The sequence below is a fragment of the Lynx canadensis genome, chromosome A1, assembly GCF_007474595.2.
Source record: "Lynx canadensis isolate LIC74 chromosome A1, mLynCan4.pri.v2, whole genome shotgun sequence".
Classification (NCBI taxonomy): Eukaryota; Metazoa; Chordata; class Mammalia; order Carnivora; family Felidae; genus Lynx; species Lynx canadensis.
This window is the reverse complement of record NC_044303.2, coordinates 17177779-17205303: the sequence shown is the minus strand read 5'-3', so window position 1 is coordinate 17205303 and position 27525 is coordinate 17177779. Positions and strand designations below refer to the sequence as shown.

General features: G+C 40.2%; 1 protein-coding gene across 1 annotated transcript in view; it reads right to left on the bottom strand.

The window, feature by feature from the left end:
* Window positions 1-27525, bottom strand: part of FREM2 (FRAS1 related extracellular matrix 2) — a 158880-nt gene that overhangs the window by 10772 nt on the left and 120583 nt on the right. The window contains exons 7-16 of the mRNA XM_032593438.1: window positions 21089-21238; window positions 18847-19056; window positions 17205-17402; window positions 16249-16413; window positions 15270-15452; window positions 11349-11479; window positions 9656-9814; window positions 8070-8373; window positions 5012-5143; window positions 2205-2536 (exon numbers count right to left, since the gene is read on the bottom strand). Of these exons, the coding sequence (XP_032449329.1) occupies window positions 2205-2536; window positions 5012-5143; window positions 8070-8373; window positions 9656-9814; window positions 11349-11479; window positions 15270-15452; window positions 16249-16413; window positions 17205-17402; window positions 18847-19056; window positions 21089-21238 (1964 nt within the window). The remainder of the gene's footprint in view (window positions 1-2204; window positions 2537-5011; window positions 5144-8069; window positions 8374-9655; window positions 9815-11348; window positions 11480-15269; window positions 15453-16248; window positions 16414-17204; window positions 17403-18846; window positions 19057-21088; window positions 21239-27525) is intronic.

Below are 27525 nucleotides of genomic sequence, written 5' to 3'. Positions count from 1 at the left end.
AGAAGCAGGGCAGTGACTTTTCTGCCTGGCAGTGGTGATAGGAAGGAAAAAGCACTGAAGTTAAAAAATTAAATAGAGGAACTGTGATTTAAACACACACACACACACACACACACACACACACACACACACACAGCAAAGTATAGTCAATTTAGCTGAGCATTTTATGGTAAGATTTGGCTAGAGACATGAACACATTAGAGGGACAGAATTTGCATTCAAAATGGCCTTGGGGCAAAGCATATGACTTCAGGTCATGATCTCACAGTTCTGCGTTGGGTTTTGTGCTGACAGCCAGAGTCTGGAGCCTACTTTGGATTCTGTGTCTCCCTCTCTCTGCCCCTCCCCTGCTTGTGCTCTCTCTCTAAAATAAATAAATATTAAAAAAAAAATAATGCCCTTGAGACACTGAAGAAGTGGGCAGATGTAATAGGATAGAACTTCAGCGGGCAAGTGCAAGGTTTTCACTAGAGAAGGCTGTCTGGGTTGCAGATATAAAGGATCAAAAAATGCTGCCACTTTGCAGAAAAGATGGAAAACATTCTTGAGGGTGAAAATAAACTATAGCCTAGGTGAGACCCATAGAAAAGCTCCATGGTACTGAGTGAATGAGAACAAAGAACTGGAACTAAAATGTAATCCTATTATATATCTTATTTTGTCTATGCTGATAGATCCTGTGACTTATGCAAGATCCTGAGAGAAGAGCAATGAGAAAGAAAACGGGAATGATTGAATAACGGATTGGAAACAAGTTCTGTGAGTCCCAGCTGAAGGAACCAGGGATATTTGACCTATAAAGGAAAAGGCTGACGTAGATTTGTTAATATGAGCCTTGATTTTTATTCTGGGGGAAGACTTTTTTCTTTCATGTTTCTTTCTGGTGGCAAAGATACACTGGGGAAGAGGGACCTGAAAAGGTAACACTTCCGAGGGCTTAAGTAACTCACCCAGGGACAACAAAGCTAGAAAACCTCAGAGCCAAATTTAGGTCTACATGTGCTAGTTTCTAATATCCATGCTCTTTCCAGCATTCCTCACTGTCTTCCTGTTGGTGTTTCATGAATTTTTACTAATCCTTGCAAGTTTCTGAATATTTTGCTGCTTTTAGAGGAGATGGAGATAACGCCTCATTACCTGGGAGTCCAGTAGTCCCCAGATGTAATCAATGGCTGCCCATTCCACATCAACACTAGCAGAATGTGTCAGGTTTCACAGCTTCGCCTCAGGTTAAACTGATACTCTGTTGTCATTCACATTTCTAATGCTACTACATGTTTTATACTTTAACACCACAGGGGTATAGATTGGTCAAAATCCGGCCTCACCCTGGCAAAGTCTTGAAAGACATGATACATACGGGGTACCATTCAACACTTTAATGTGTAAGCCTGCTTATATAAACTCTTTGTTTAGTCCAGGTAGGACAGGGCATGGCTTTTAGTTCAAACACTCATTACGCTTCTAAACTACACTCAACATATTTTAGATTCTCTATCATAACTGCCAACGGAGATCTTGCCTCTTTATCATTTTGACAACAACTTTGTTCATGATGATGAGGGTAGGGATTTTGTGTGTGTGTGTGTGTGTGTGTGTGTGTGTGTGTGTGTGTGTTGTGTATTTTATGTGTAAATGTCTGCGTAGTATGAAGAGGAGTCAATAAACACAGAGCAGGAATAACAATAAGACTGTAGTACAAATGCTTTTGACTATGTTAGTGATGGAGAAATGAAGCAGACTGGGAGGCAAAGGGGATTTGAAAACTAGGCAGGAGAAGACGGGATAAAGGACAGAAAGATAGAAGGTGCAGGAAGAAAATAAGGAAGAAGAAAAACTGAACTCACCAGAGGATTGAAAATCCTCATCTTAGATGATTTATGATACATTACAGACATCTGTATGTATACACAATAAATGATGATGTATGCTTTGAAAAGAAATTAGTACTTGGAATTTTATAATATCAGAAGAGATTTGGACTTTATGGCAATAATTATACAGTGACCCTTTGATACAAAGACAATGATATTGATTCCAGAAGCAGACATGAATTTTCACACCAGTCATGACAGTGTCTCTTGTGCCTAATGAACTACCACCAAGATGGAAGCCTGGAGGTGGGCTTTAGTCCAAATCTGTATACTTGGACAGAACCAACTGGCTTTTCCAGTGACCGAAGCTCAGATGTTCAAAATCCATACCTGTCCATCCGTCCCGATGGTGCCTCCACAGTCAGTCAGAAGTTCTGACATGTCATAGTAGCTAACAAACTCCCATAAGCAGGCCTCCAGGTTCAGGTTTCGATAGAAGCGTAAGGTACTGGAACCTCTGATAGACGAGCTGTACTGGTAAGGATGCGTCTCTCCAATTATTTCTGGATTTTTTGTAGCATCAGTCAAGAAACCATGGTGGGTCTTCACTTCAGTATAGTCCAGAAGATTGGAGCACTGGTGGTTTCCAACTCTTGAGCCGTCAGGACTGAGGGTGAGCTCGAAGTTGGAAAGCTCTTTAGTGGAGATCACAGGGAGCATGCCTGCGAGGAAATGTAATCATGATGCCATTGTCACCAGCAAAGGGCTTAGAACACTTGTCATTTCTTCATCCTCCAGAAGACAAGTCTTATAAAATACTGTATGGCAGTGATTACTCTCAATGTGGTGTCCCAGATGTCCCCTGGAATTTTTCAGGAGATCTGTGATACTAAAACTATTCTCATAATGATTCTAAGGCATTATTTGACTTTCCCACCATTATTCTCTCACTAGTGTACCGTGGACTTCTTCAGAGGGTACGGGTCATCACACATTGCCACAGATTGAATGCAGAAGTAGATAAAAGAATTCAGCTGTCTTTAATTAAGCCAGACATTAAATATATTTTAAAAGTATAAGAAAACCAATAAATTTTTTGATTTATAAGTGATAGTTTTTTTTTTTTTGTTTTTATTTCTTTTAATCTTTATTTTTGAGAGAGAGACAGAGAGACAGAGCACGAGTAGGGGAGGAACAGAGAGAGAGGGAGACACAGGATCTGAAGCGGGCTCCAGGCTCCGAGTTGTCAGCACAGAGCCTGACGCGGGGCCCAAACTCATGCACCACGAGATCATGACCTGAGCTGAAGTCGGACACTCAACCGACCGAGCCACGCAAGTGCCCCAATTATAGTTATTTTTGTTAAAAGTATGTTTTTCATGCTAATATGTAATGGATTTGTTATTTTTCACTGAATGAAAATAACTCCTTAATTTTAATTTTAAATCTAGGCCATATTTACAGACATAACTCATAAAAACAGGAAGTCTTTGAGATCCTAAATAGTTTTTAAGGATGTTCTGAGACCAAGAAGTTTAAAACTACCCCTATAAAATACAGGCCGAGGACTGGCAAACTTCTTCCATAAAGGGTCAAATAGTAAATATTTTAAAATTTGTGGGCCATCAGGTCTGTGTCACAACGGCTCGATGCTGCCATGGTAGATGGGAGGCTGCCACGGGAGACATGTAAAAGTATTAACAGAAGACTTTATCATGAACAATGGATTATAATTTCATGTAATTTTCACGCTCCATGAAATATTGTTCTTTTGGTTTTTTCCAAACATTTAAACATGTAAAACCATTCTTAGGTTGCAAGGTTGTTTGAAAAGAGGCAGCAAGCTGGATTTAGCACAGAGGCCACAGTTTGTTGAAGCCCGGTGTAAACAACACAGCAAAGGACCATGATAGAGGTGTTCTCCTGGAACCTTACCCACCTCTTGTTCTCAGATTCTTCTAGAGTGACCCTTGGCCTCACAAAAGAACTGGTCAGCTTCTACCATGCTCCTGGAAGAGCTGTGGCTATTGACCAATGCACACAATGCACAGTCAGTTCTGGGAGCAGCATGAGGGACCAGCCTTTCTATTAGGACTGTTATAGCTTGTTTTTCCCTGCTGGGTCCCTCCTTGCCCTTTGCACCTTTGAGTCACATCTCCAACATGAGCCTAGAGATGGGCTGGGCGTACGTGGGTCCCTCACTATGCTGTAAAGTAAAGAGGTGCACATTCTTGCCCACCTATCTCCCACCAACACAAATTTGGGTTTGTAATAAGCAGGAAAAACACAATTACGTCTTTTTTTTTTCTGAGAAAGAAAAATTCTACCTTATCGTTCCCAATACTGACCAGTTGTTTCCTCTCACCTAGCTACTTAAACTATAACTAACACACCAAGTGATGAAATTAATATTAACAATTTATTTCAGGTATAAAGTCATTGAGGGGAATAGAACTTGCAAATGTTTTCTGGGGGCGCCTGGGTGGCTCAGTCGGGTAAGCGTCCAACTTCAGCTCAGGTCATGATCTCACGGTTTGTGGGTTCGAGCCCCGCGTCGGGCTCTATGCTGACAGCTCAGAGCCTGGAGCCTGCTTCGGACTCTGTGTCTCCCTTTCTCTCTGCCCCTCCCCCACTCACGTTCTGTCTCTGTTTCTCAAAAATAAATAAACGTTAAAAAAAAAAGAAAGAAAACATTTTCTGTACTTGGGAAAATGTTCCCAGTGTGGATAAAGTTAATGACTCATAAATTCTGGCCACACTTTCTTATCTGGAGAAAATGAACACCATTTATAAATTGGATTTATAAAATTCCGGCTATGAAATAGCAAATACACACTGAAGGCTCAATGAGGTGTCGAGATACTTTACCGGAATTCCAAGTTTAAGATTAAGAGTTTTTAAGGATGGACATATTTGTGCCATTTCATAAAAACTAGCACATTAACCAAAGTTTCGCTCCATCGTGTTTGGACAATGTATTACATTTATTTCATTTTAAAGAATGCGTAAATCGTCACACTTAAAAAAAACAGGATCGAGAGAAAGCAGAAACACTTGAAAGAAGCAGAAGGACTCGACGGTCAAGTTGCACAACGAACATGTATTGTCTGCTTGGTGATTTCGACCACTCAGTGACATGAACCAGGTACGGAGGAGCCCAAACCACTCCCGTGGCTTTGCTCACCCAAGCCACCTACCGTCTACGTGTGGCATCGTGACAGTGAGCTTGATAAGGTTTGTGTACTCTGGGTCCTCGGGGCCCGTGTAGCGCAGTTTAGCGGAGAATGGTTCTGCTCCCACCGTCCCTGGTACTCGGGGCTGACAGAGACCTCAGGGAAAAACGAACATGTTTATGCTAAAAGAAGAAAACAGACAACACCTAGAGAATGTTTTTAAACTAGGCACCCTTACTTTTTAAGTAATAAAATTAAAAATTCTCTGTGGACCAAAGCATTGCTAAGAAGAGCTATAAAAAAGCCGAAAACCCTGGTGTGAGAAGCAATCACAGCAGACAGTTTACTGGCTACTTCTTTACATGTTGGGTGTTTTATAAAGTTTGAGAAAAAATCGTTACTGTTCAATGTTTAATTATTCTGTTTACTGTTCAATTGTTTAATACACTGGGCATTCATTCTAGGTTATAATCATATTTACAAAGTCATTTTAATATAACATGTGAAAGCCGACAGGAAAAAATAACTACAGTTTAATTACATGAATTGGATGTTTACCATAGAATAATATACTTACTTACTGACTAGTCATAAAGTATCGGTATTGATAATCAAAGCAACTAAAAATGCACTCATCTTTAAAACAAAAAAACCTAAAGTCTCCTTGAAATTAGGGAACAAAATGTATACAGTAGAGTTTTCTCTATATATGTAACTTCTTATGGTATGTGTATTATGAATTATAATTTATAATATACATACTGATACAAAATATACTGATACTGACAGATGCAGACACGTACTGAAACACATGACGATATAAGATTGTTTTCTGTCTAACATCTATCTAGCTCTCAGTGATCCTCAAGAATGCTGACATGAAAATCTTCCTCCAATGTTTACTTTAAAAGAATTGTAATGTTTTCATTTTCGTAACATGGAACAAAGATGCGGGGTTGTAATTTCAAGACAATTAGGCAATATATAATCTCTTTTCTATTTGTACAAAACAAAGGAAACAGACAAATATTTATTAAGGTAGCAATAAAATCAAGGCAGTTGCCAGCATCTGGAATATTTTATAAAGAGGGGGACTCATTTTTTTTTTTTCAACGTTTATTTATTTTTGGGACAGAGAGAGACAGAGCATGAACGGGGGAGGGGCAGAGAGAGAGGGAGACACAGAATCGGAAGCAGTCTCCAGGCTCCGAGCCGTCAGCCCAGAGCCCGACGGGGGACTCGAACCCACGGACCGCGAGATCGTGACCTGAGCTGAAGTCGGACGCTTAACCGACTGTGCCACCCAGGCACCCCGAGGGGGACTCATTTTAAGGCAGTGTTTAATTTATTTTTTTTCCCTTTCTGGTACTAACATAACAGTTTGGTTTTTAGAGGAATTTAAAAACCATATATTTTAGGGGTGCCTGAGTGGCTCAGTTGGTTAAGCGTCCGACTTCTGCTCAAGTCATTATTTTGTGGTGAATTTGAGCCCTGTATCGGACTCTGTGCTGACAGCTTAGAGCCTGGAGCCTGCTTTAGATTCTGTGTCTCCTTCTCTCTCTGCCCCTCACTTGCTCATGCTCTGTCTCTCTCTCTGTCTCAAAAATAAATAAAAACATTAAAAAAAATTTAAAAACCGTATATTTTAATTCTAACAGAAGAGCATGTTTACTATATATGATATCAATAAATATCGATCTTGAGTATTAACTGTGGGAGGTGGTACCTATAACATTTCTTTATGCGACAAATACACTTCTGAACCATTATATGCAAAGGAAGTTTTAGGAATAAAATCTTATAAACAAACTGTTACTTTCAATTTTTTTAACGTTTATTTATTTTTGAGAGTAACAGAGTGCGAGTTGGGGAGGGGCAGAGAGAGAGGGAGACACAGAATCCGAAACAGGCTCCAGGCTCTGAGCTGTCAGCACAGAGCCCGACGCGGGGCTAGAACCCACAAGCTGTGAGATCATGACCTGAGCCGAAGTCAGTCGTCCAACTGACTGAGCCACCCAGGCGCCCCACCAGACTGTTATTTTAAAAATCTAACTTAAAAAAAAAATAAAAATCTAACTTAAAAGTTCTTCTCCAGAGTGCAAGATTAGTTTATAAAGTAGAGTTCCTGTCTTTTCAGTGTTGTCTCCAGCTACATCCTGTTCTTCACCTCCAGTGTCTGGGCTTCGGCCCTGGACCCCCCCCCCCCACTCCCCACCCCCATAATCACAGAGTGTGGACACCTGTACATCTCTCTCCACCTGCACCATCCCTCCTCGGGCCCGGTCCCCAGCAAACTCCTACTTGTGCAGCAACCAGGTCATCGTATAGGAGCCACCGTGTCCAGATTCTCCCTAGTGTCCCTCTCACATGCTTCCCCATGTCTCTGTAGTTTCCGGATTATCCCAGGATTTTTCAGCCTTCTATCAGTAATTGCTCATGCTTTTCTTTCTCTGCTGTTTCCGAGATTCAGCGTAAGCAGTTTTTCTTGGAGGAAACCTTTCCTGACCCACCCAGGGTAGAACGAATCACTTTTACTGTGCCTTGTCCAGACTAAAGTTAATCTTTGTCCCCAGCTTGGGTGACTTCCTCGAGAATAAGCATCCTGATCTATTGTTCTCATCACCAGCAGAAAGTATGCGTATGGCAGCCTAAAGTCTGGCATATAACAGGTGATCACAACACGTGGAACAAATAAATGCTTATTTTCTAATGAATATTTTTATAAAAATGATGTCATTTTTCAAGTACTTGAAGAATATTTAGGCACCCGGTGGCTCAGCTGGTTAAGCGTCCTACTCTCAATTTCGGCTCAGCTCACGCGCGATCTCGCGGTTCGTGAGTTCCAGCCCTGCGTCGGGCTTGGCACTGAGAACACGGAGGCTGCTTGGGATTTTCTTTCTCCCTCTCTTTCTGCCCCTCGTCCGCTCTCACTCTCTCTCTCAAAACAGATACATAAACTTAAAAAAAATTAAGCACTTAAAGAATATTAAGGAATGCATGGGGGCATTTGGGAGAACTAATAGCCAGGAATCAGACATTTGTGTATCTCACTGGTCATCATGTGACAATGGCAGTGCAGTACCTTCTTCTCTGCTGATGGTTACGACAGGGCTCATCAGCTCCAGGCCCTCATTGCCATCGGCATTCACAGCACGAGCCGCACACTGCACCCGAGAGCCAGGCTGAAAGTATACGGAGTCTAAGGTGATCATCTTGGATGACGTAAAGAAGGTGTCAAAGTCCACTTCTCTCATGGGGCTGGTCACGCCATCAGGGCCAGCGGGAGCGCTAGTCAGCCATCGGTACCGGGTCAAGGTGTCGTTGATGTTCTCACTTGCACAAATGGAGCCTGTTTTGTCATAGTCTGAGTATTTAGGGTTGCAAGCCTGTGGGAGACAAGTGACTGTTAGGGCCACGGCACAGAACAGTGTGGAAGTTCTGCCTCTCAAGCTCTCTATCCTAGTGTTTTCCCTGCTGCTTTCTGCCATTTCTACCTGCTATTCATGCAGCCGGCACATTTCTATTCTAGCCCTAACAGGCATGTGGACTCTGAGCTTCCATTTCAAATAGCTTACTGGGCGTTTCTACTCTAACTTGATGCCCGTAAACTTGCTATGCTTTGCATCACGTCATGACCCGAATCATTCTTGTTCTCCCTCCCTCCTTCCCTCCTCTCTCTCATCTTGTCCCCCACTTCCGGTGGGTCAGTGAACTTGGTTGATTCTTCTTTTGCAATGTTTAAGCCGGTACCTTCCTTCCCATTCCCAGCACCACCTCGCAGCAGGCTGGGGGTCTTTCCGGGCAAGTGACACACTGCTGTGTGGGGACACTCCAACACAGCCCTCTTCTCCTGCCGTTCCTCTGCGCGAGAACCCCCTGCTACCCAACCGATGAAGTCCACGGTCCTTCGTATAACGTGGAAAGAACTCTATAACTTGGGACCAAATTCTTACCTGCCTAGTTAATTCGATAAACATTTATTGTGTGCCTATTATACGTAGATCATTACACCTGGGCTGTGGTCATATAAAAATAACATATAAAAATAAGCGCATTCCAGTTTTGCTCGCAAGGAACTTATAACTTAAAGTCAAGGAGAGGCAAGTAAAAAGTAATCATAATATGCCATTTTTTTAGCGCTATTCCTGTAGATGTGGCTCGTGTTGCAATCACTTCCTCCTGGAATGGCCTTCCCCTGTCTGACTCTTATCTTAAACTGCTGAAATTCCACACAAGTGCCCCAAGCCTCTTCTCACACATGGAGCTGGGGCTTTAGCTGGCTTTCATGGTCATGATCACATCTTACCCTCTGGTAGAGCGACGATTGCTATCCATTTTTCTCTTCCTTAAAAATCCAATTTTTAAGTTTCTTGAGTGCACAGTTCAACCCTTATTTATTTTTCTATCAATGGCAGACCCTGAGATAACAGGAGACAACACACTGTGTACACATGAGTTAATAAACCTTTGTTGGATAAGGAAGAAAAATGGGAGCTTTATTTGACTAACGTTATGTTTTCCTGTCCCCAAAGTTCAAAGCTTATGCCTTGTGGTATTTTCCACTTGGCATTTCTTCATGGCAAAGCCTATCCTACACTGGCTAACATCTATAATTATTTTAAATAGTAATTTTGCAATATTTCTCAATTTTGTCAATTGCCTACTCACTGTGATACAGACGACGGGATAGCCAGACACAGGTCCAGCACTATCTTTAGCTCTGGAAGTGTCATCATACATCAGTAACGACACAATTTGAGGGACAGAAGGAAAAGTGACGTCTGCCATGCTGTTCATTTCTTCTATATACACAATGGCTTTGGTGACCTACAGGGAAAAGATAATTACCTTTGGTTATGAAAATATTTGGCTCTAGGAGCTTCTATTGTACGGTATGATACCCATGATGCTTGGCACGTCCCTGGCGTCACAATGATGAGAACTGTCACACGCAGGGCCCCTGCAGAGTGACAGGCCCTATGTGGTTTGTTCTGGGTGATTCTGGCACCTTGGCCGTATCTTCTGGCACCAGGGGAGGGTGCATGAGCCCAGGGCAGCCAGGGGTGGCCGGTGGTTCACGAGGTATTTGGGTTCTATTTTTCCTCTCCAAATCGTGATGATCGCGGCTGAATCTGTCTTGGGTTGAGACATGGAAGACCCATGAAAGGGTCAATTAGTTGCTAGTGGGAAAAAAGCTGAGCGACAGGCTGAAATAAGGCAGATCCTAGGGGTCATGTGATAGCATGGCCATGCTGACGCGGACGCCAGTGAAAAGCGAGGCTTTAAATGAGCAGAGACCAGAAGCACAGCCTGAAGCCCAGGCAGAGCGTGATGCCAGGACACCCTGCCGATAAATTTGCCTTAGCTCCTGAAGAACCTTCCGATATCTTATATATCACAGTTTCCAAATCTATATTCACCTGTGGATTTGTAAAAGAAGCTGCTGTCCCTTGAAGTGACCTGAATGAATCTCTGTTCCTTTCACCCCAAAGAGTTTAATGCAATGCTCCATAAAAATAACAATAATCATTTTTAATGTGATCAAGGGTTATAAAAAATATATACGTGGGAAAGGTTTTCGGCCCATACTTCTTGAATTTTCAATATGACTTAAAAAAAAGCCAGGCACTGTAGCAGAAATACCATCAAGCAGGAAAGCTTATAAAATGATAACAAATACTGAAGGGAAGAAATCTGCCCAATTTGATTTTGTACTAATAGTAAATTAAATAATCAAAGAAACAGTAAATTTAAGCATAGATATTAGAAACATTGGTCTGTGCCTAAAATTATTCAGTTGTAGAGATTAAGGTTCAAATGTCAACATTCTGTGGAAATTATGTGTATCTTGAAGAAAATTGGTCGGTGACACAATTTAAGTGAAATGAGCACAGAAAACCAGTATTAGGACCATGACATTTTGGTCGCTGAGGCTCCGGACATCAATTTGATAAAGCTAGGATGAGCGGTGGGAATTTTGAGGGAAAGCAAACTGTGACGTGGATTAAAATGTACATTTTAATGAGCTGCAGCACTGAATTTACAGTCTTCTCTTTATGCGGAGATGATGCTCTCTTTCTGGAAATGAATCTCAAATTCAATGGCTGCCGACTGAAATGGAAAGGCTAAATGGGCAGACGTGGGGCTCAGTGACTGTAGTCTCTGAGTTTCTCTACACACGACTTTTCAAAGGAAGAGTAATAGGAGCAACATTTATTTCTGAGGTGAAAAGGGGATTATGCACATCTCCTTACACGAGGCTTGCACAAAATTCCATTAGTCTACTGTATACCATGTGAGGCTTATATGCATTTTCCCCGATTAAAGTGCAAGCCCTGAATTTGTATCCACATTCTCTTACCTGAGTCTCTGCAATCATGTTCTCATCGGGTTTTAGGTGAACAGTGAAGGCCTCTCTCATTTCTCTGATCCCATCGAAGATTACTTCAATGTTAACAAGATGCTGCGTTTCTCCCTCCTTAAACTCAATTTCTACAAATGCAGAATCACAGATTGAAGTCCTTTACACACGAATATGTGAAATTTTTGTCAAGCTTTTTTGACAGTGACTCACAATGAGGAAAAACACTTCACACTGTGGCCCAGTGTGTGTGTGTGTGTGTGTGTGTGTGTGTGTGTGTGTGTGTATGAATAAAATGGAATCACAAGTTTGAAAACATCATTTATTTTTACTTCAGGTCTTGCACTTCAATGTTTTCCATTCTATTCAATTTCATCCAAATAAAATTCTAATCAGAAGCTACTATATTTGTTTGTTGGCCCACAGTCTGAAAACACACAGAGTAATGGAACAGAAGATCAGTTCTAATACTGAGGTGTAACCAGAAAAACGGACTTCTTGGTTCCAGAATTTCTGAGCCAATAGGATCCAAGTTAAGTGACTAATTTTACAAATATTATGAACTGTGAACAGCACTTGCATTAAGTATGTATGGATAATGTAAGGTGGATATAGAATTGTTGAGCTTTTTAATATTATATCAAATTATATTTTAAGAAGACTTTTTTCTGTTGTTGGTGTTAATCTTGGAAACTTAGAAAATTCTTTTTGAGAGATGCGAATGGTATTCTTCCCCTCAATCCTGCCCTCGCTAAAAACAAATTTGTTTCATTGTCATGAAAATGAAACCCAGTTATGAGAATCCTTTTAAAAAATTATTCATTTCAGAATTCTTAAAACGTTAAAAATTAATTGATTTTACTGAACTCAAGAGTCAGCAGCTACCCATATCATGTGACTTCGATAAACGACTTTGTTGGTTTTCCTGTACCTTTTGAGAAACTGGCTCAGAAGAGAAATAAAAAGTTTAATGCATATCATTCCAATTAGAGAAGATAGCAGATGCTGTTTCCAATGTAACTGAAGTTCAACCATTAGAACTCTAAATTACAAATCCTTTAAAGTGTGGCAGGGGAAAATGTGTCTCCAATGTGTGTTTCTTCTGCTACTTCTATTTTTTTATAAATTATGAAAAAGATTTTTTTTCTTTAAAATTGAGTTAGTAAGCCAGATCCCTCTAAAATGAGTTCTGTTTCTATATATAGCCATCTTCCACATTAGCCTTAGCGTGTTCTTTGAGTCTATTAGTCTTGGGTTTCTCAGACCCTGAGAGAATTTAGGGTTCTTGTTCCGGAGGATGAAAAGAGCTGATCATCTCTGGCCCATCAATTTGTTTGGTCTGACTCCTGTGACATTTCATTATAAAATTAGTTTTTGAAACCAAAAATAGCTGGGGATTGCATAGAAAAATACAGATTTTTTTTTTTTTTAAGTTCTTTTGCACTTTCCTGCTTGGCAAAAGTCAGCTGGCTATGATGGTGCCGGCTTTTCCCAGCAGGGAATGGACCTTATGGTTCAGTAACGCCTCCAACGTGTCATTTTCCCTCCTACGTCACTTGCTTCACTCTTTTCATCACTTGTTTTAGCCCTTATATAAGCAGTCGAGTTTTATAACATCCAGAGCTACAGAAACCCAATTTCTAAGAAGTTAAGTACTTCTTTTAAATATTTAAATGACTGTTTTCTCACCGTACACTTGCTAGATGATAGGTAAGTTTCCTCGATGACTCAATTACTTTAGTCTTTATCTGTCACTTTTGACATTTTTAGCACAAAAAAAGTTTCAACTTTTCTTCTATATTTGTTATTTGTTTGTTCATTAGGGACTGGCCTCAATTTTGACCACAGGGGGAGAAATTAGAATATGGGTTAGAAGAGATGACATTTTAATCGGAAGCTTTAGAAACAGCATGTTTACAATGGGATAAAAGAGGCACAAGCTGGGGCGCCTGGGTGGCTTGGTCGGTTAAGCGTCCGACTTCGGCTCAGGTCATGATCTCGCGGTCCGTGAGTTCGAGCCCCGCGTCGGGCTCTGTGCTGACAGCTCAGAGCCTGGAGCCTGTTTCAGATTCTGTGTCTCCCTCTCTCTGACCCTCCCCTGTTCATGCTCTGTCTCTCTCTGTCTCAAAAGTAAATAAACGTTAAAAAAAAAAATTAAAATAAAAAAAAGAGGCACAAGCTGATTCACTGATATTTAACCTTTTTCTGACTTCATAGGTCAGTTTACTACAGAGGTATAGTTTTATTTCTGCTTCAGCAAAAAAATTTGTTTTGTTTCCTTGAAAAACATTTTCTGTTGAAGGTCACATTCTCCATCTTTAGAAGGTGTTTCCTTTATGTAAAATCTGCTTATTTACAGAAAAAAGACTTATTTTAGATTTTTATAATTTTGTAGCTAACCAGTTTTTTTCTTCTCCTTTTGGGTTGTATGTGATTTATTTCAAATATAATATAATGTAATATAATATAATATAATGTAATATAATATAATATATATTTAAAATATAAATATATCGGGGCGCCTGGGTGGCGCAGTCGGTTAAGCGTCCGACTTCAGCCAGGTCACGATCTCGCGGTCCGTGAGTTCGAGCCCCGCGGCGGGCTCTGGGCTGACGGCTCGGAGCCTGGAGCCTGTTTCCGATTCTGTGTCTCCCTCTCTCTCTGCCCCTCCCCCGTTCATGCTCTGTCTCTCTCTGTCCCAGAAATAAATAAACGTTGAAAAAAAAAAATTAAAAAAAAAAAATAATAAAATATAAATATATCTTTCTTTCCAAAGAGAAAATTCTGAGGATAACTTTGAAGCCTTACAGTAGTCAAACATTTACCATATATGCAAGGAACACAAGCTTTTTGGTAGAGGATGCTTTTTTTTTTTCCTATTGTCTTCATCAACTTTATTACTGACTCAGAAATCATTGTCCATCATTTTCCAACCTTTTTTTTTTTTTTTTTTTTTTTCACAAGTTAGGAGATCAAGGTGAATGCCTGATGCTGTATGATCAAGAACTAAAGATTGGGGACGCCTGGGTGGCTCAGTCGGTTAAGCGTCCGACTTCGGCTCAGGTCATGATCTCATGGCTCATGGGTTGGATCCTCGAATCTGGCTCTCTGATGTCACTGCAGTGCTCCCTTGGATCCTCTCTTTCTCTGCCCCTTCCCCCCCACATCAAGAGTAAATAAAAACATTAAAAAAAAGAACTAAAGATTGTTGGTAGCAAGAGGTAGGATACTAGAAACAATGTGGATAAGTAGAACTCCACATGATTCACAAACTTACCTTTGACAAAGAAATCGATTTACAGCTATTCTGTCAGCAAATAGCTTATAAAAAGAGAGAGAAGAACTGATTTGTTTTAATTACTCATAAAAATAGATGGTGAGGTGGTCCGAAAATTTGAAGAAAGAGAGGGGTGGATGAAAAGCATCCATTACGAAATCCCGAGGCCTGGAAAATTCATGGTCTCTTTGGTTGGTATTTCACCGGACTTTTTCTGCCCTTCATTAACACAAAATTTTGTAGCTTGAAGTTTTAGATCGTTGGTGTTCTATAAACTGAAAACCTATCTCAGCTGCCGTGCATATTTTCATCGTGCTAGGATATTCTAGAATCGAACTTATTTAGTATCTGATTATCATAATAAAGGTAACACTTTTTAAAAGTAAAAGTAGACTTAGACCATAAAGTCGTCTGGTCTATTCACAACTTCCTCCCTAAGTCCTCACACATAAACCCTGTAAGTCAAAAAGGAAAATTCTGGAACTAAATTCCACTGCCTTTGTTCTTCTGGAAGAGATTAATGTAACGGGGTATGTCTATTTTTGTTTCAGTTGGGTATTTCTCTTCGTTTTCTCAAGGGCACCAGTGCCAACAAATGGTGTAAGCACCACCCACCTGGAGGCAGGCCCTGGGAACGCCCGTACCTTGTGACACAGGGTGGTAGTCTGCCCCAGAGGTGGCTGATCCATCCTTGGTGTGGACTCTCACGATGGAAACTTTCGAAGTATCTCCTTGGCGAATCACTGGAATTTTTATAACCACCGACTGTCCTGGTTCTTCGGGTTCACTGACACTAAATTTGGTTTCTCCAAATTTAATGATGGCCTCTAAAATTGTGAGAAATGTGGATAAATTAAAATGTAAGGGGAATACTTTTTCTTCATTTCTAATGTTTCTTTCCCTGTGGGAAGAGCTTAATTAGTATTACACTCCTGGCGTCTCTCCGTCCCCTCACCCATAATTATTGGTGAGTGGGTTAAGAGAAACTGAGTGTGTGAAGTCCAGCTCCTTCCTCGGGAATTAACCGGCCCCAGAGAGCATGTACTCTGGGTGGCCTCTATGTGCCACACGTCTTACAGGAGTGGGTCTCTGAGAAAACTGATAATACATTTTCTCGCTGAGGGAGAAACTGCTGGTCCAGGGCTATCTCCACCAGGTGGGAGGTATGAACATTCAAAACTCGGCGTTATGTATAAACCACATTCTCCAACATCAACTTTCAATTTTAATGGTTGATTTGGCTCCCCATTTGTCTTACTCTTTTTCCCTATTTCTCAATTGCTTTAAAACCTCAGTCAGAAAGAGGCGGGTGGTACCTGAGCGGCTCAGTCGGTTAACCATCTGACTCTTGATTTCAGCTCAAGTCATGACCTCATGGTTCCTGGGATCAAGCCCCGCACCAGGCTCTGTGCTGACAGAGGAGACCCTGCTTGCTTGGGATTCCCTCTCTCCCTCTCTCTCTCCCCCTATCCCGCTCATGCTCACTTTCTTCCTCTCCCTCAAAATAAGTAAATAAACATTAACAAAAAGCAAGAGGGGGTTATTTACTGAGCCACCAAAATTATCAATGCAGAGGGATTTCAATTTCCAAATTACAGCTGAACACAAGAAATAACATCTTACTATCAGCATCATCTTGGATCCTTATCAGAGTTTCATTTTGTTCCCCAACCGCAGCCCCGAAGGGGGAGTTGCTGCGTGGGCTGCCAAGAACCAGGCGGAGCTCCTCTACCTCCTCATAGAGTTTGTCGTCCATCAGCTCAAGGACACAAGGCTTTTCAGTCTCACCTGGCACAGTGATAACGACAGCACGTCAGTTACATCCCATCCCATCCCAATCCCATCCCAGGCCCTAAAGGACACATGGGCTACTAGAATACAAGCACCGTAAGGGCAAGGGTGTTGCTTTTTTCCCTGCTATACTGACAGGGCGAAGAACAGTATCTGGCATGTCATAAGCCTCCAATAAATATTTGCTGAATGAATGATTAAATGTTTGAACATATGCAACGAGAGCTCCTACTTGTATGGGAAATTTCTTTAATGTCTGTTTTTAAGTTCTGTCGCTCATCTTAGAAAACAAGGATAATGAGCAAATACCAATTTTATGTATGAATTTCTTGCATCATGATCAGGAAGCAAATTTAGCAGCCTTGTACCGGACGGTCAGAGTTAATGTGACCACAGTGCCAGTTTCTAGTACAATTACGGGATCAAGGTGATCAAACATTTCGAGGCTCTGAATTCACATTAAACGTGTGACATCTGTTTCCTCTCCTTTCTATCGTTTGAACCCTATCTCCCAGCAGTGGGAGATATCTATACAGCATATCTATACAGCTGATACGCCACTGGGTAAACAATATAGCGCAGCACTGGAAACTAATTAATAAATTAATACGACATGAAAAAGACATTCGTTCAATCTGTGACAGCCTACTCTGCCCTATTCACACGGTGCACGTAAAACCACGCCATAAGCTTGTGGAAGTCAGGGACATGTATTTTCCTGGTACGTATTTCTCATCAAAAACTCGGCTTCCTCAAATTCCACAGAAAAATGTCAGGCCCGACCTTACCAGGGAGGAACGTGATGATGGAGCCATCAGTGTTTGGACGTTCCTCAAAGTCCGCCATCACCTGTGCAGACCCCTGGCGTGTGTAGCATCTCACTGAAGACCTGTAGTGCATGTCTCCATTCCTGTGGATCATTGCGACTATCTGCCCATCATTTTCATTGCCAATATACACCCGTTCTTTGAATTGCATCTTAGGCACTGCAAAAACAAATGGGCATCAGGATCAAAGTGGACAGAGATCTCCTTGAGGAAAACGGCATTTCAGAGAACCTGGCTTAGTGGCAAGAATAATGGAACGGAAGTGAGAACTGAATTCCAGTTTCCACGCAGTCACTCGACAATGTTTTGGCGTTAAGCAAATCACTTAAATAAATGAAGTGTTTTGATATCTCTTATCTGTGAAATTCTGCTCTGCCCATTCCATGGAGTAGGGAGATGCAGTGGAATGGTAAAAAAAAATAGATAAAACCAGAGACTTTGAGATATCTGTATTTATATATGTTGCTTAATCATGAGCTTTTCAGAATTACTGAAATTTCTGGGTAATTTCTGAATTATCTGTGAATAACACTCAATATTGTGTATATAATTACAAGCTGAGTTTACCCAGACTATGTGAGAAAAGTTGATAATGAATATAGTATTATATATGTGTGTGTATGTATGTATATATATATATATATATATATATATATACACACACTGTTTTTGATCCTGAATATTATGTATATATTTTAAGTGATACCTATGATGGGTGAATTAAACATAGGCCTCATTAACAATAGGCTACATTCTTCCAAGCAACGCCACATCACCATGGTTGAAACTTATTCAAAACTCCCTCATGAGGACGTGTCAGAGAGCCCTATCATGTGTCCAGCAGCTGCATGACTTAGAACTATAGTTTTGGCACCTTATTAGGGAAGTTTCAAGTGTCTAGAGATGATAGAAGTCTTGTGTTGAGAAGTGGGAAAAGACCATTACATTCAAGGGTCTGTGCAACCCCATGTGGTTCCATCGAGATACTGATGACAATCTCACTTCGTTTTTTTTACATTTGGAAAGAAGACTAAAAGTTTTCTTCTGAGACTACCTAATTTTAACCAAATGGTCAGAAGGAGAAAGGAAGACATGGTCAGATAGGGTACTGTTATGGGTCGAACTGCATCCCCTCCAAATTCGTAGGTTGAAGTCCTATAACCCACACAATCTGAAAATGTGACTTTCTTTGAGGATATGGTCTTTACAGAGGTAATCAAGTAAAAATTAGGTCATGAGAATGGATTCTAATTGACTAGAATTGGTGTCTTTATAAGCAGGGGAAATTTAGACACAGTGACATACATAGAAGATAATGTAAAGGCACATAAGGACAAGATGGGTATCTATAAGCCAAAGAAGAGGCATGGAACAGATCCTTCCCACACAGCCCTCGGAACAAACCAACCTTGCCGACGTCTTGATTTTGGATTTCTAGCCTCCAGAACTGTGAGACAAGAAATTGTGGAGTCTATAGTACTTTCTTATGGCCGCCCTAGCAGACTTCTACAGGTATGCGAACCCCAGTTCATCATTTTACTTAACATATATATAAACTCTAGCCTATCATTTTACTCATCATTGTCAATTAACAGACACTCACAATCTGAGACAGAATCATTTATGGACACTGTGGCTTTGCTGGGCTCGCCAAGGGCAGCGTTCATCGGCATACGAAGCACCAGTTCAAATTTCTCAATTCCCTCCAGCACTGGTTGCCCGAGATCGTCCAGGATGGTAACACGAACAGTCTGCATGTTGACTCCAGGTGCAAAATCTAAATTACGGCTGATTCCCACATAGTCGGTTCCAGCTATATGAGTAACAAAAGAATGATTCAGTCAGGGACTAACTAAATTAAACAAGATTATGAGATGCAAATTATGTAGACCTATTTGTGATTCTTTAAAAAAACATATAGACCAGTATTACATTGCAAAACGTACATTTAATGAAATGCAAAAGATTAGTATCATATAGGTTTTTGAGACAGTAGAACAAAGACCAGTTTCTGAACTTTATCTTCTTTATGTCTAATGAGCTATTTTAGCTTCGGTTACATAATTCTTCTGTTTTTATTTTAGAATTCTCGAATAGTACTAATAAAATTCAGGTCTGAGTTAATCAGCACATCAATCATACATATGATTATCGTAAAATTACCTATGAAATACATACATTTAAAGTTTGTTAACATCGGTTAAATATCTATATTTATTTTCCAAAGCTACAAGAAAATATCCTACTTAGGTGTGTGTTTGTCTGTTGGTTAAAGCAACGTTTCAGATATAAGCTTTTGTCCCTCTCACTCTACCCACACTCGCCCCAGGAAAAGAGAGCAGCCAGTTTTTATTCTCAAAGACATATCTGGTCTTTGGCTTATTATTTTTCAGACCATGGGGTGCAAACCTAGTGTCAACACCTCAATTTATGTCTAAAATAGTTACAAACAAAACTCTCTGTCAATCTTTAGGGAATTCATAAAGGCTGAGAGTGGGTGACAAGGTTTCCATATTATTGCTTCTTTGTTTTCATACCTTCTGTTCTCCTAACCCTCATTTTATATTCTCTCTACCTCTGAATATGCAACTGTGAGTGTATATGCCCTTAATTCATTTTTTTTGAAATCTCCATCCAAATGTCCTTGTGGTTCTTCCAGTATTTTTCTTTTCCTCTTTTCCTCTTTTCTTTTCATCATCCAGTATTTTTCTTTTCCTCTTTCTTTTCATCTTTAATTTTCATCTTTCTCTGATTTGAATTTTTTCTTAAAAAATGATGAATTCAGGGAATCAAATACTTACTGGACACTGACTACATGCAAAGTATTATGCTGTTTCCACTACATTAAAAAGGTTAAAACTTCAGTGTGACTTTTAAAATGATATGGTCCCTGCTTGCTTTGTGGGATGAGTGTGTGATGCGTGCGTGATGTACGTGTGTGTGTGCACACGAGAAAGACAGAGTGTGTATTGTTGGCAACTTAGAAGAAGAAACAAAGGACATTCCTAATCCTATGCTTACCCTAAACTTTATGATCAACTCTTTGGAGATGTACATTCCAGAATAAAAGCAAGCATGGACCAGGTAGGGTAGCTTATATACTGAAGCATGGAAAAGCCTTTCGGATCTGAAGTATTTATGGGGACATCTGGTTAAAATGAGGAGGGAACCAGGTCGGAGATGCACATCTTCAAGATACTTACCCTTCATTAGATTTCTGTGAGAGTGGCTGGCAAGATCATTCCTGTGCACACTGGTGCCATAATATGCAATGATGTTAGATTTGCAAAGTGTAAATCTAATGAATTAGAATCTAATGAATTAGAGAACCAATTCATGCAAAGAAGGCATTAGAATTTAGAGTCTTTGAGTTCTGTGTTTGTAACGAAGCCTCTGATTTGTGGCTTTAAAATATTTTTTGAAATGTTTATTTATTTTTTGAGAGAGAGAGAGAGAGAGAGAGAGAGAGACAGAGTGTGAGCAAGGGAGAGGCAGAGAGAGACAGAGACACAGAATCTGAAGCAGGATCCAGGTTCTGAGCTGTCAGCACAGAGCCTGACGCCGGGCTCGAACCCACGAACCGTGAGGTCATGACCTGAGCTGAAGTCGGATGCTTAACAGACTGAGCCACCCAGGCACCCCTGATTTGTGGCTTTTAAATGTATTTTCTCACAATAATAAAGACAGCCTAGACTTATCTCCTATATAATAATAATTTCAGAAAAAGTTCCATTCATCCAGACTGCTTTAGTAGGAATGCAGTATTTTAGCTTTAAAGTCTTTTGCTTCATGGTGAGTTGAATACCGTAGAGCAATCGAAAGAGCTGCCATAGGAAACTGCTCACCATCAGCAGAGGGGGGATCTGTTTTCCGAGACCTCACGGTGACACTGGAAGGCTTGGACAGGTCTGTGCCCGTCCTCCACACCCGCACTTCCACGTAGCCGGCGCTCTCGTCCACGGAGTACTCGACATCGCCGAAATAGAAGACGGGTTCTGTTAAGAATGAGGCAGTGCCCTTTGGATTATTTGTATTTTGTCCATATCAATCCTTACCGACAGAATTCCAGACAAGAGAAAGCTTTATTGAACTGACTCCCTTAGATCAGATTTTCTCCTTTCGGGAAGAGAACATCTCTTTAATCTGTTGATTTATATCGTTTTCAGGGCGAAAAGCCTTTGTTGAAAAAGAAAAAAAAATTATGGTTAAGTGCTTAATGGAACGTTCTCATCTTGAGGCTCGAATTACTTTGTCCCCCATATGTGGGATTATAAATGGCTTCTAAATGTATTTCCTGGAAGGCTAGCTAGTAAAATAACCCCCAAATGAAACAAAACACATGGGCTGAATTGTTGTAAGTTTGGTTAGACGGCTCAGTGTATCATCTTTTCCCAAGCCTTCAGCCCGGAGACTAGTTGCATTATGACATTTTCTGGTCCATTACATTTGGTCATAATCTGGTGTAACTGGGTCTATCATGACCACTGCAGAGTTAGCACGTGCTGGCATAATTGGACTAAATACATATGATTACCCACCCTGAAGACTTCAGGAAGACCACTATAGGTTACCTATAACTCTGTAGGTAGAGTGGGGTGCCCTAAGCCAACTGAAGTTCCACTAGAAAAATAATCTCATACCAAGGTATTAGTCTTAAATATGTATGAAAATGATGTGACTTAGGTCATTAAGGTAAGACGCATGCTCTGAAGACTCTGTATTTTTCTCTGGTTTTGGTGATGAATTGATCTAATCATCATTCTCTGTGTGATTCTGCTTGTGACCAACAGTTTACCTTGTGAGACAGCTGACACAAGTCTGAGGAACAGCGAGAGATAGCTGAATAATGAAGAACACTGAGAGATCATTTGTGTTCTCACTTGTAAAAAAACTTACTTTGAAATATTTATAGGTCATAGGAAGGTACAGAAATTATAGGGTATATACTTACTCACTGTGAGCTTATTTTAGAATCAAACTTTGACAAAGATAAATGAATTGAGTGTAGACACAGAATAATTAAGATTTGAGACATTTTAGTCATTTGTGTCTGGTTTTATAAGTCTCAAAAGGACTGAGTCTAGAAGGTCATAGGGCTCATCAGTGTTCCTTAAAACACAAGACCATTAAAGAGCTGACCGCCATGTTTCCGAGCATCTAACTGAATTACTAAACACCCAATAATCAAGCAAAACCCTACAATCATGGCTTACAGCCAAAGGAAATCCATTTTGTGTTTAACTTAAGCATAGATTCTTTATTTCTCTGACCCAAATAAATTACCTTTGTTAAAACCAGAAAATAATGTTTTTCTTCGTTTCTTCATGTGGGGGGAGGGGCATACTTATGCAAGTTCCCCTGAACTTTTGGATAATACAAAACCAGCCTTGGACATTTTGTTTGCATATTTTCGTTCAGGGGGTGATACATCTGCCCAGGGCATACTTTATCTCCTTCTCATCCTTCCACAACTTGGATGGTGTTAGGACAAGTGAGTGTGTGTGTACATGCAGGTGTTATCTTATTAACCTCAGTCAAGGCAGACCTCAAATACAAGCCAATAAATTCCTTACATTTCTCACACCTCAGTAGGGGCCAAAGGTGAAGACAGTCTGAAAATGCTTATTCTGACCGAATGGCCAAACCAGGCACATCTGTGTTTGTATGTATGTTTTATGGAGGTCTGATCATCCGTATCCAATGTGATCTCTCTGTCTCACATGGCTGGCAAACCATACCATCATACAAACTAGGTTTCCAAGTTAAGGGAGAGAGCTGTGAAATGCAGTGGGGGGGGGGGGGGTTCCCATTAAATAACAGCATCTCTCATCTTCCATCCCCCTCTCCCTCGTGGATATTGACTAGAAGTGGAACAGATTAAATCATGTGAGGGAGTCTGACTGTTAAACACAAAATGGGCTACATATCAGAGGCAAACTGCTGTTCTGCATGTGTGTGTTCAGACTCATTTCGTCTACAATATGTTGTTATGTGACAGTTTAATGCAGAGTTCATATAAGGAAAAACTGAATGAGTCCTATGTAGCACTCTGAAAATTATCCAACTTGTCGATCAGAGTGAAGATTAATGATAACAGTTACCCTATTAGAAAACGAATCACATGTCTCACGCATATGTTTTATAGGCATGTGTGTGTGGTGTGTGTGGCAGAGATGAAGAGCGAGGGATGGGAGGTCCTGGTCCATGTAACAATGCAATAAATAATATGATTTATGTGAACGGTACAAACCATATTATCACGGTTGCTTATCGTACAGTACGGTGTTCCCTCCAGCAGGAAGAAATAGGGCAAATGGAAAAAGGTTTTAACCTTAAATCTCACAATTTTACTACAGTAGTCAACAGAAGGCATTAGAAAAGGTATTTATTTCCTTAAAATTAGTTTTGTGAAAATCAGTAGATTTATTTATGTGATTTCTTTCCCTCTCTGTGCTTCACTGATGATAATTGGAAAACGGATCTATTAATCAATTGTAATCATTGCAGTTAAAGTATAAAGTGATTAATACAATAAGCTTAAAACACATTCAATAGTTTTTATAAGAAAAAAATTCTTGTGAACTGCCTAGTTTCTTAGGATATGAATAAAAATGAGTGGCTAGACATTAGTACCTCTCTATCTTTTCAGTGTAGTTGGATGAGAACTGAAAAGAATAATTGTTATTGCTATTTCAAGTTCTCAATACCTTGTAAAAAACTTCTACAATTTAAATATTGTTTATAACTGTTACCATTTGGACCGAATCTCATATACTAATAAAGGAGTTAAAAAATCCTTCAAGCAGTGAGTTGAGTTATAATCACTCAAGATAAATGGCAAGATGTTCCTGGAACATTTTAATGCATAGATAATAAGCAAGAAAAAGGATGCAAAGAATCAACAAATGAAGATTGTCAACAGCTGAAGGATACCTACGCAAAATCCAGAAGAAGTGCTTGTCCTGGAAAATTACTATCATTTATAAGTAAGATTTTAACTCCCCTATCTTTGGCATGTTTTGTTTGCATGTTTTATTTCTAGGAGCTTGGTTTCCCTTAAAAGTTAACTGCAAGGGGGCACTTGGGTGGCTCAGTTGATTAAGCATCCAACTCTTGGTTTCGGCTCAGGTCATGATCTCATGGTTTCATGAGTTCAAGCCCCACATTGGGCTCAGTGCTGACAGTGCGGAGCCTGCTTGAGATTCTCTCTTTCTCTCTCTCTCTCTCTTTCTCTCTGCCCCTCCCCTGTTCACACTGTCTCTGTTTCTCTTAAAAATAAATAAATAAACTTAAAAAAAAAAGGTTAACTGCAGATCTTTGTCTATTAGTTTAGTAAAGGCCCACGTTATGTCTTCACGTACTGTAGAAAAGCCTATTTATTCTGTAATCAGATCTTAAATAGACACTGTGCTGAGTAAGGTCATAGTCTTAATGGAAAAAACAGTGAGTGGCTGATATTATTACCTGGAATGAGAGAATAATCAAATAAAGCCACATATCCCACAGCCCAGACCCCAAAATATAAAACAATTATTCCCCATCAGTCCAGCACCCACAGGTGACCCTCCAGAATACATATTTATTCCCTCTCCAGTGGAAGGTAAGTTATTATCCAAATAGTGTGTGAGCAGTGCAAGGGAGGTTTTAAATTGGTCTAGTGAAATAGTGTGAAATTTATAAAGGAAGTGAAACCATTCTCCGTATCCTTTGTGGTGTTCCGTTTTTAAGTAAAAGAGCACAGATGAAGGTATTGAAGATCACAGGAGAGTCTATTTTAGCTCACCGAACAATAACATGCTTGTAAAAAATTTATCTTAAAAAAAAATAACACGCTTTTCAGGGTTGGGGATACTTTTGTCACGAACAGCACAGATAGGATCACGTCTGTTTCTTACAAAAGTACTTGATGAGGAGGCCTGGCAAGCCAGCCAACAGAGACAAAGGGAAAATAACTCAGGTTCTTCCCCACAGGGAAAAAGTAAACTTTTTTTTTTTTTTTAAGTCTGTGGTATCTAGATTGATGTTTACAATTACATTGTGTCTCACGAGATGAAAGAAATAGGTGCCAGTAGTAATTGCTATCTGGGGCCAAACCTTATTTACTCACGTGTACATGGACCCATGTCAAGTGAGCTTTGTAGTTCTAACCAACATGTTTGCTCAGAACTGAGCAAAACAAACGCTTTCATGCTGTCTTTTGGTTGAGTGCTGAAAACAATACAAAGAAACCTCCCCAAATTGTTTCCAACTCGGGTCTCTCTCTTCTGAGTTCTGGACCCTGACAACTGGCTGCCTCAACCTGCACTCAACCCCGTGCACCTCAAGGCAAGCTTCTGAACAGTCAGCAGAGTCACCTCCACCGCCTGCTCGTGGTTTCTCTTGGTCTCAGGTGCCACTTCCCCAGATTCCGCCAGCCCAGCTGCCATTTTAATTTCCCCGACAGCCACTTAACCAGGCTCTTAACCAAAAAGGTCATCCCTCAGAGCAGATTTCACCATGGTAAGCCAGCTACAGAAAATCTGTCACTAGTCACTACTCTTTGCTACACTACCCTCATAGTTTTGCACATTTCTTTTCTCCCTCCTCATGGGGATAGCCTCTGCTCCTTTCAGGCTTCTGCTTAGAAGTTACTTGTGCTGGGAAGCATCCTGTCTTCGCCATCAAATCCCCCACTCTCTCCACAGTTGACGTCTGTCTCTGAGTTCTCCAAAGGGAAGAATTAAGCCTCCTTTATTCACTGGCATTTCTCCAACACTTAATGTTATCAATGCTTGGCAGTAGGTGCTCAACCAACATTTGTGTAGAGTGAATGAACATCAGTAAAATTGGATTATTGGTTTTCAGACCAAATGAATCAATACATCTTTGTGGTGGGTCAGTGAGAAGACTACATTTCTAGCACCAGGTGAGTGGGAGGTTTAAAAAGCCTCTGAAGAAGGAGCAAGTGGTGGTCTTTGCAGTAAAATGACTTGGTTAGGGCCACCTTTTAGATCTGGAGGAAGTCCAAGGGGAAAGGAAACTGAGTCACAATGAACACACAGAGAAGGTAAAGAGAATTCCCATTTACTCCCTGACTGACCCCTTCCCATATTGCACCAGTGTTTTTAAAAACCCTTACAGTTGCCAGCCATCTGCATCTTGTTTTAGCTCTTTTCAGTGTCTTTAACAAATAATGACTATTTGTTGAATATCCCACTAATTGGTTTGAATTCAATATCTTCATCCTCACAATCACCCTATGTGGTATGTGCCATACTTGTCTTGTTTTCACAGGTAAGGAAACTAAGGATTAAAGGAGATTAAGAGACTTGTCCAAAGTCACACAAGAGGGAAATGGTGGATGCCTAGACAAAGCCTAAGCTCTGAACTAACTTAACTAAGGAAGACAGGAGTCATAATACAAGAGGTTTTCAAGCACTGAATGATGTATGGGGGTGTTGGATCACTATATTGTACCCCTGAAACTAATATAATACCCTATATTAAGTATACTGGAATAAAAAAAAAGGTTTTCATAAGATTTTGAGGGATAAGATTTTTACCAAGCAATTCACTATATGGAGTTTATCATATAGAAATACTAACGTAAGTGTGTAGAGATTCCTATGCAAGAATGTTTATCGTATTCCATTTGTATCAGGGTGTAATTGGAAACAATTCTCAAATCTCTCAGAAGTGGACTGATTAAATAAATGATAGTTCATTTGTAAAATGAATACCAGGCTATGAAGGTGATTTTATGTTCTTTCTTAAAAAATTTTTTCTTTTAGGTAAAAAAGCTAGTGGAGACATTTACATCTGCTTAAAGGCAGCTTTGTGATTTTATATCTTATATTCTCTAATCTAGCAGTAATGATAGATTAAAAATGAAAGCTAATATGCCATTTCTTTTTGGTAGCTTTGAAGATTTTCCCCTTTATTGTTAGCATACTTGATAAGGAAAAGGAGAGCTGTGCTCAAACAAGATAAACATCTCTGTGAACTAAAAAGGTAACAGAACATCACAGTGGTGAGTGGGGCCAAAGTGAACGGTTCTGCTCGTCTCTGAAGTCTGGAGACAGGCTGTAAATCAACATTTGAGTCATAGAAACCGAGCGAAAACATAATTCAAAAGTGAGGGCAAAATATAGGTATTTCTTAGGCAACCAGGATGAAGAGGTTTTACTCCTTTATAGATGCATGCTGAGACATTGCTAAAAGCACACAAGAAAATAAATAAATTCAAAGGGAAGAACCTTACAAGCAAGAACCAACAAAATATGCTGGTAAATCCTGCTATTAA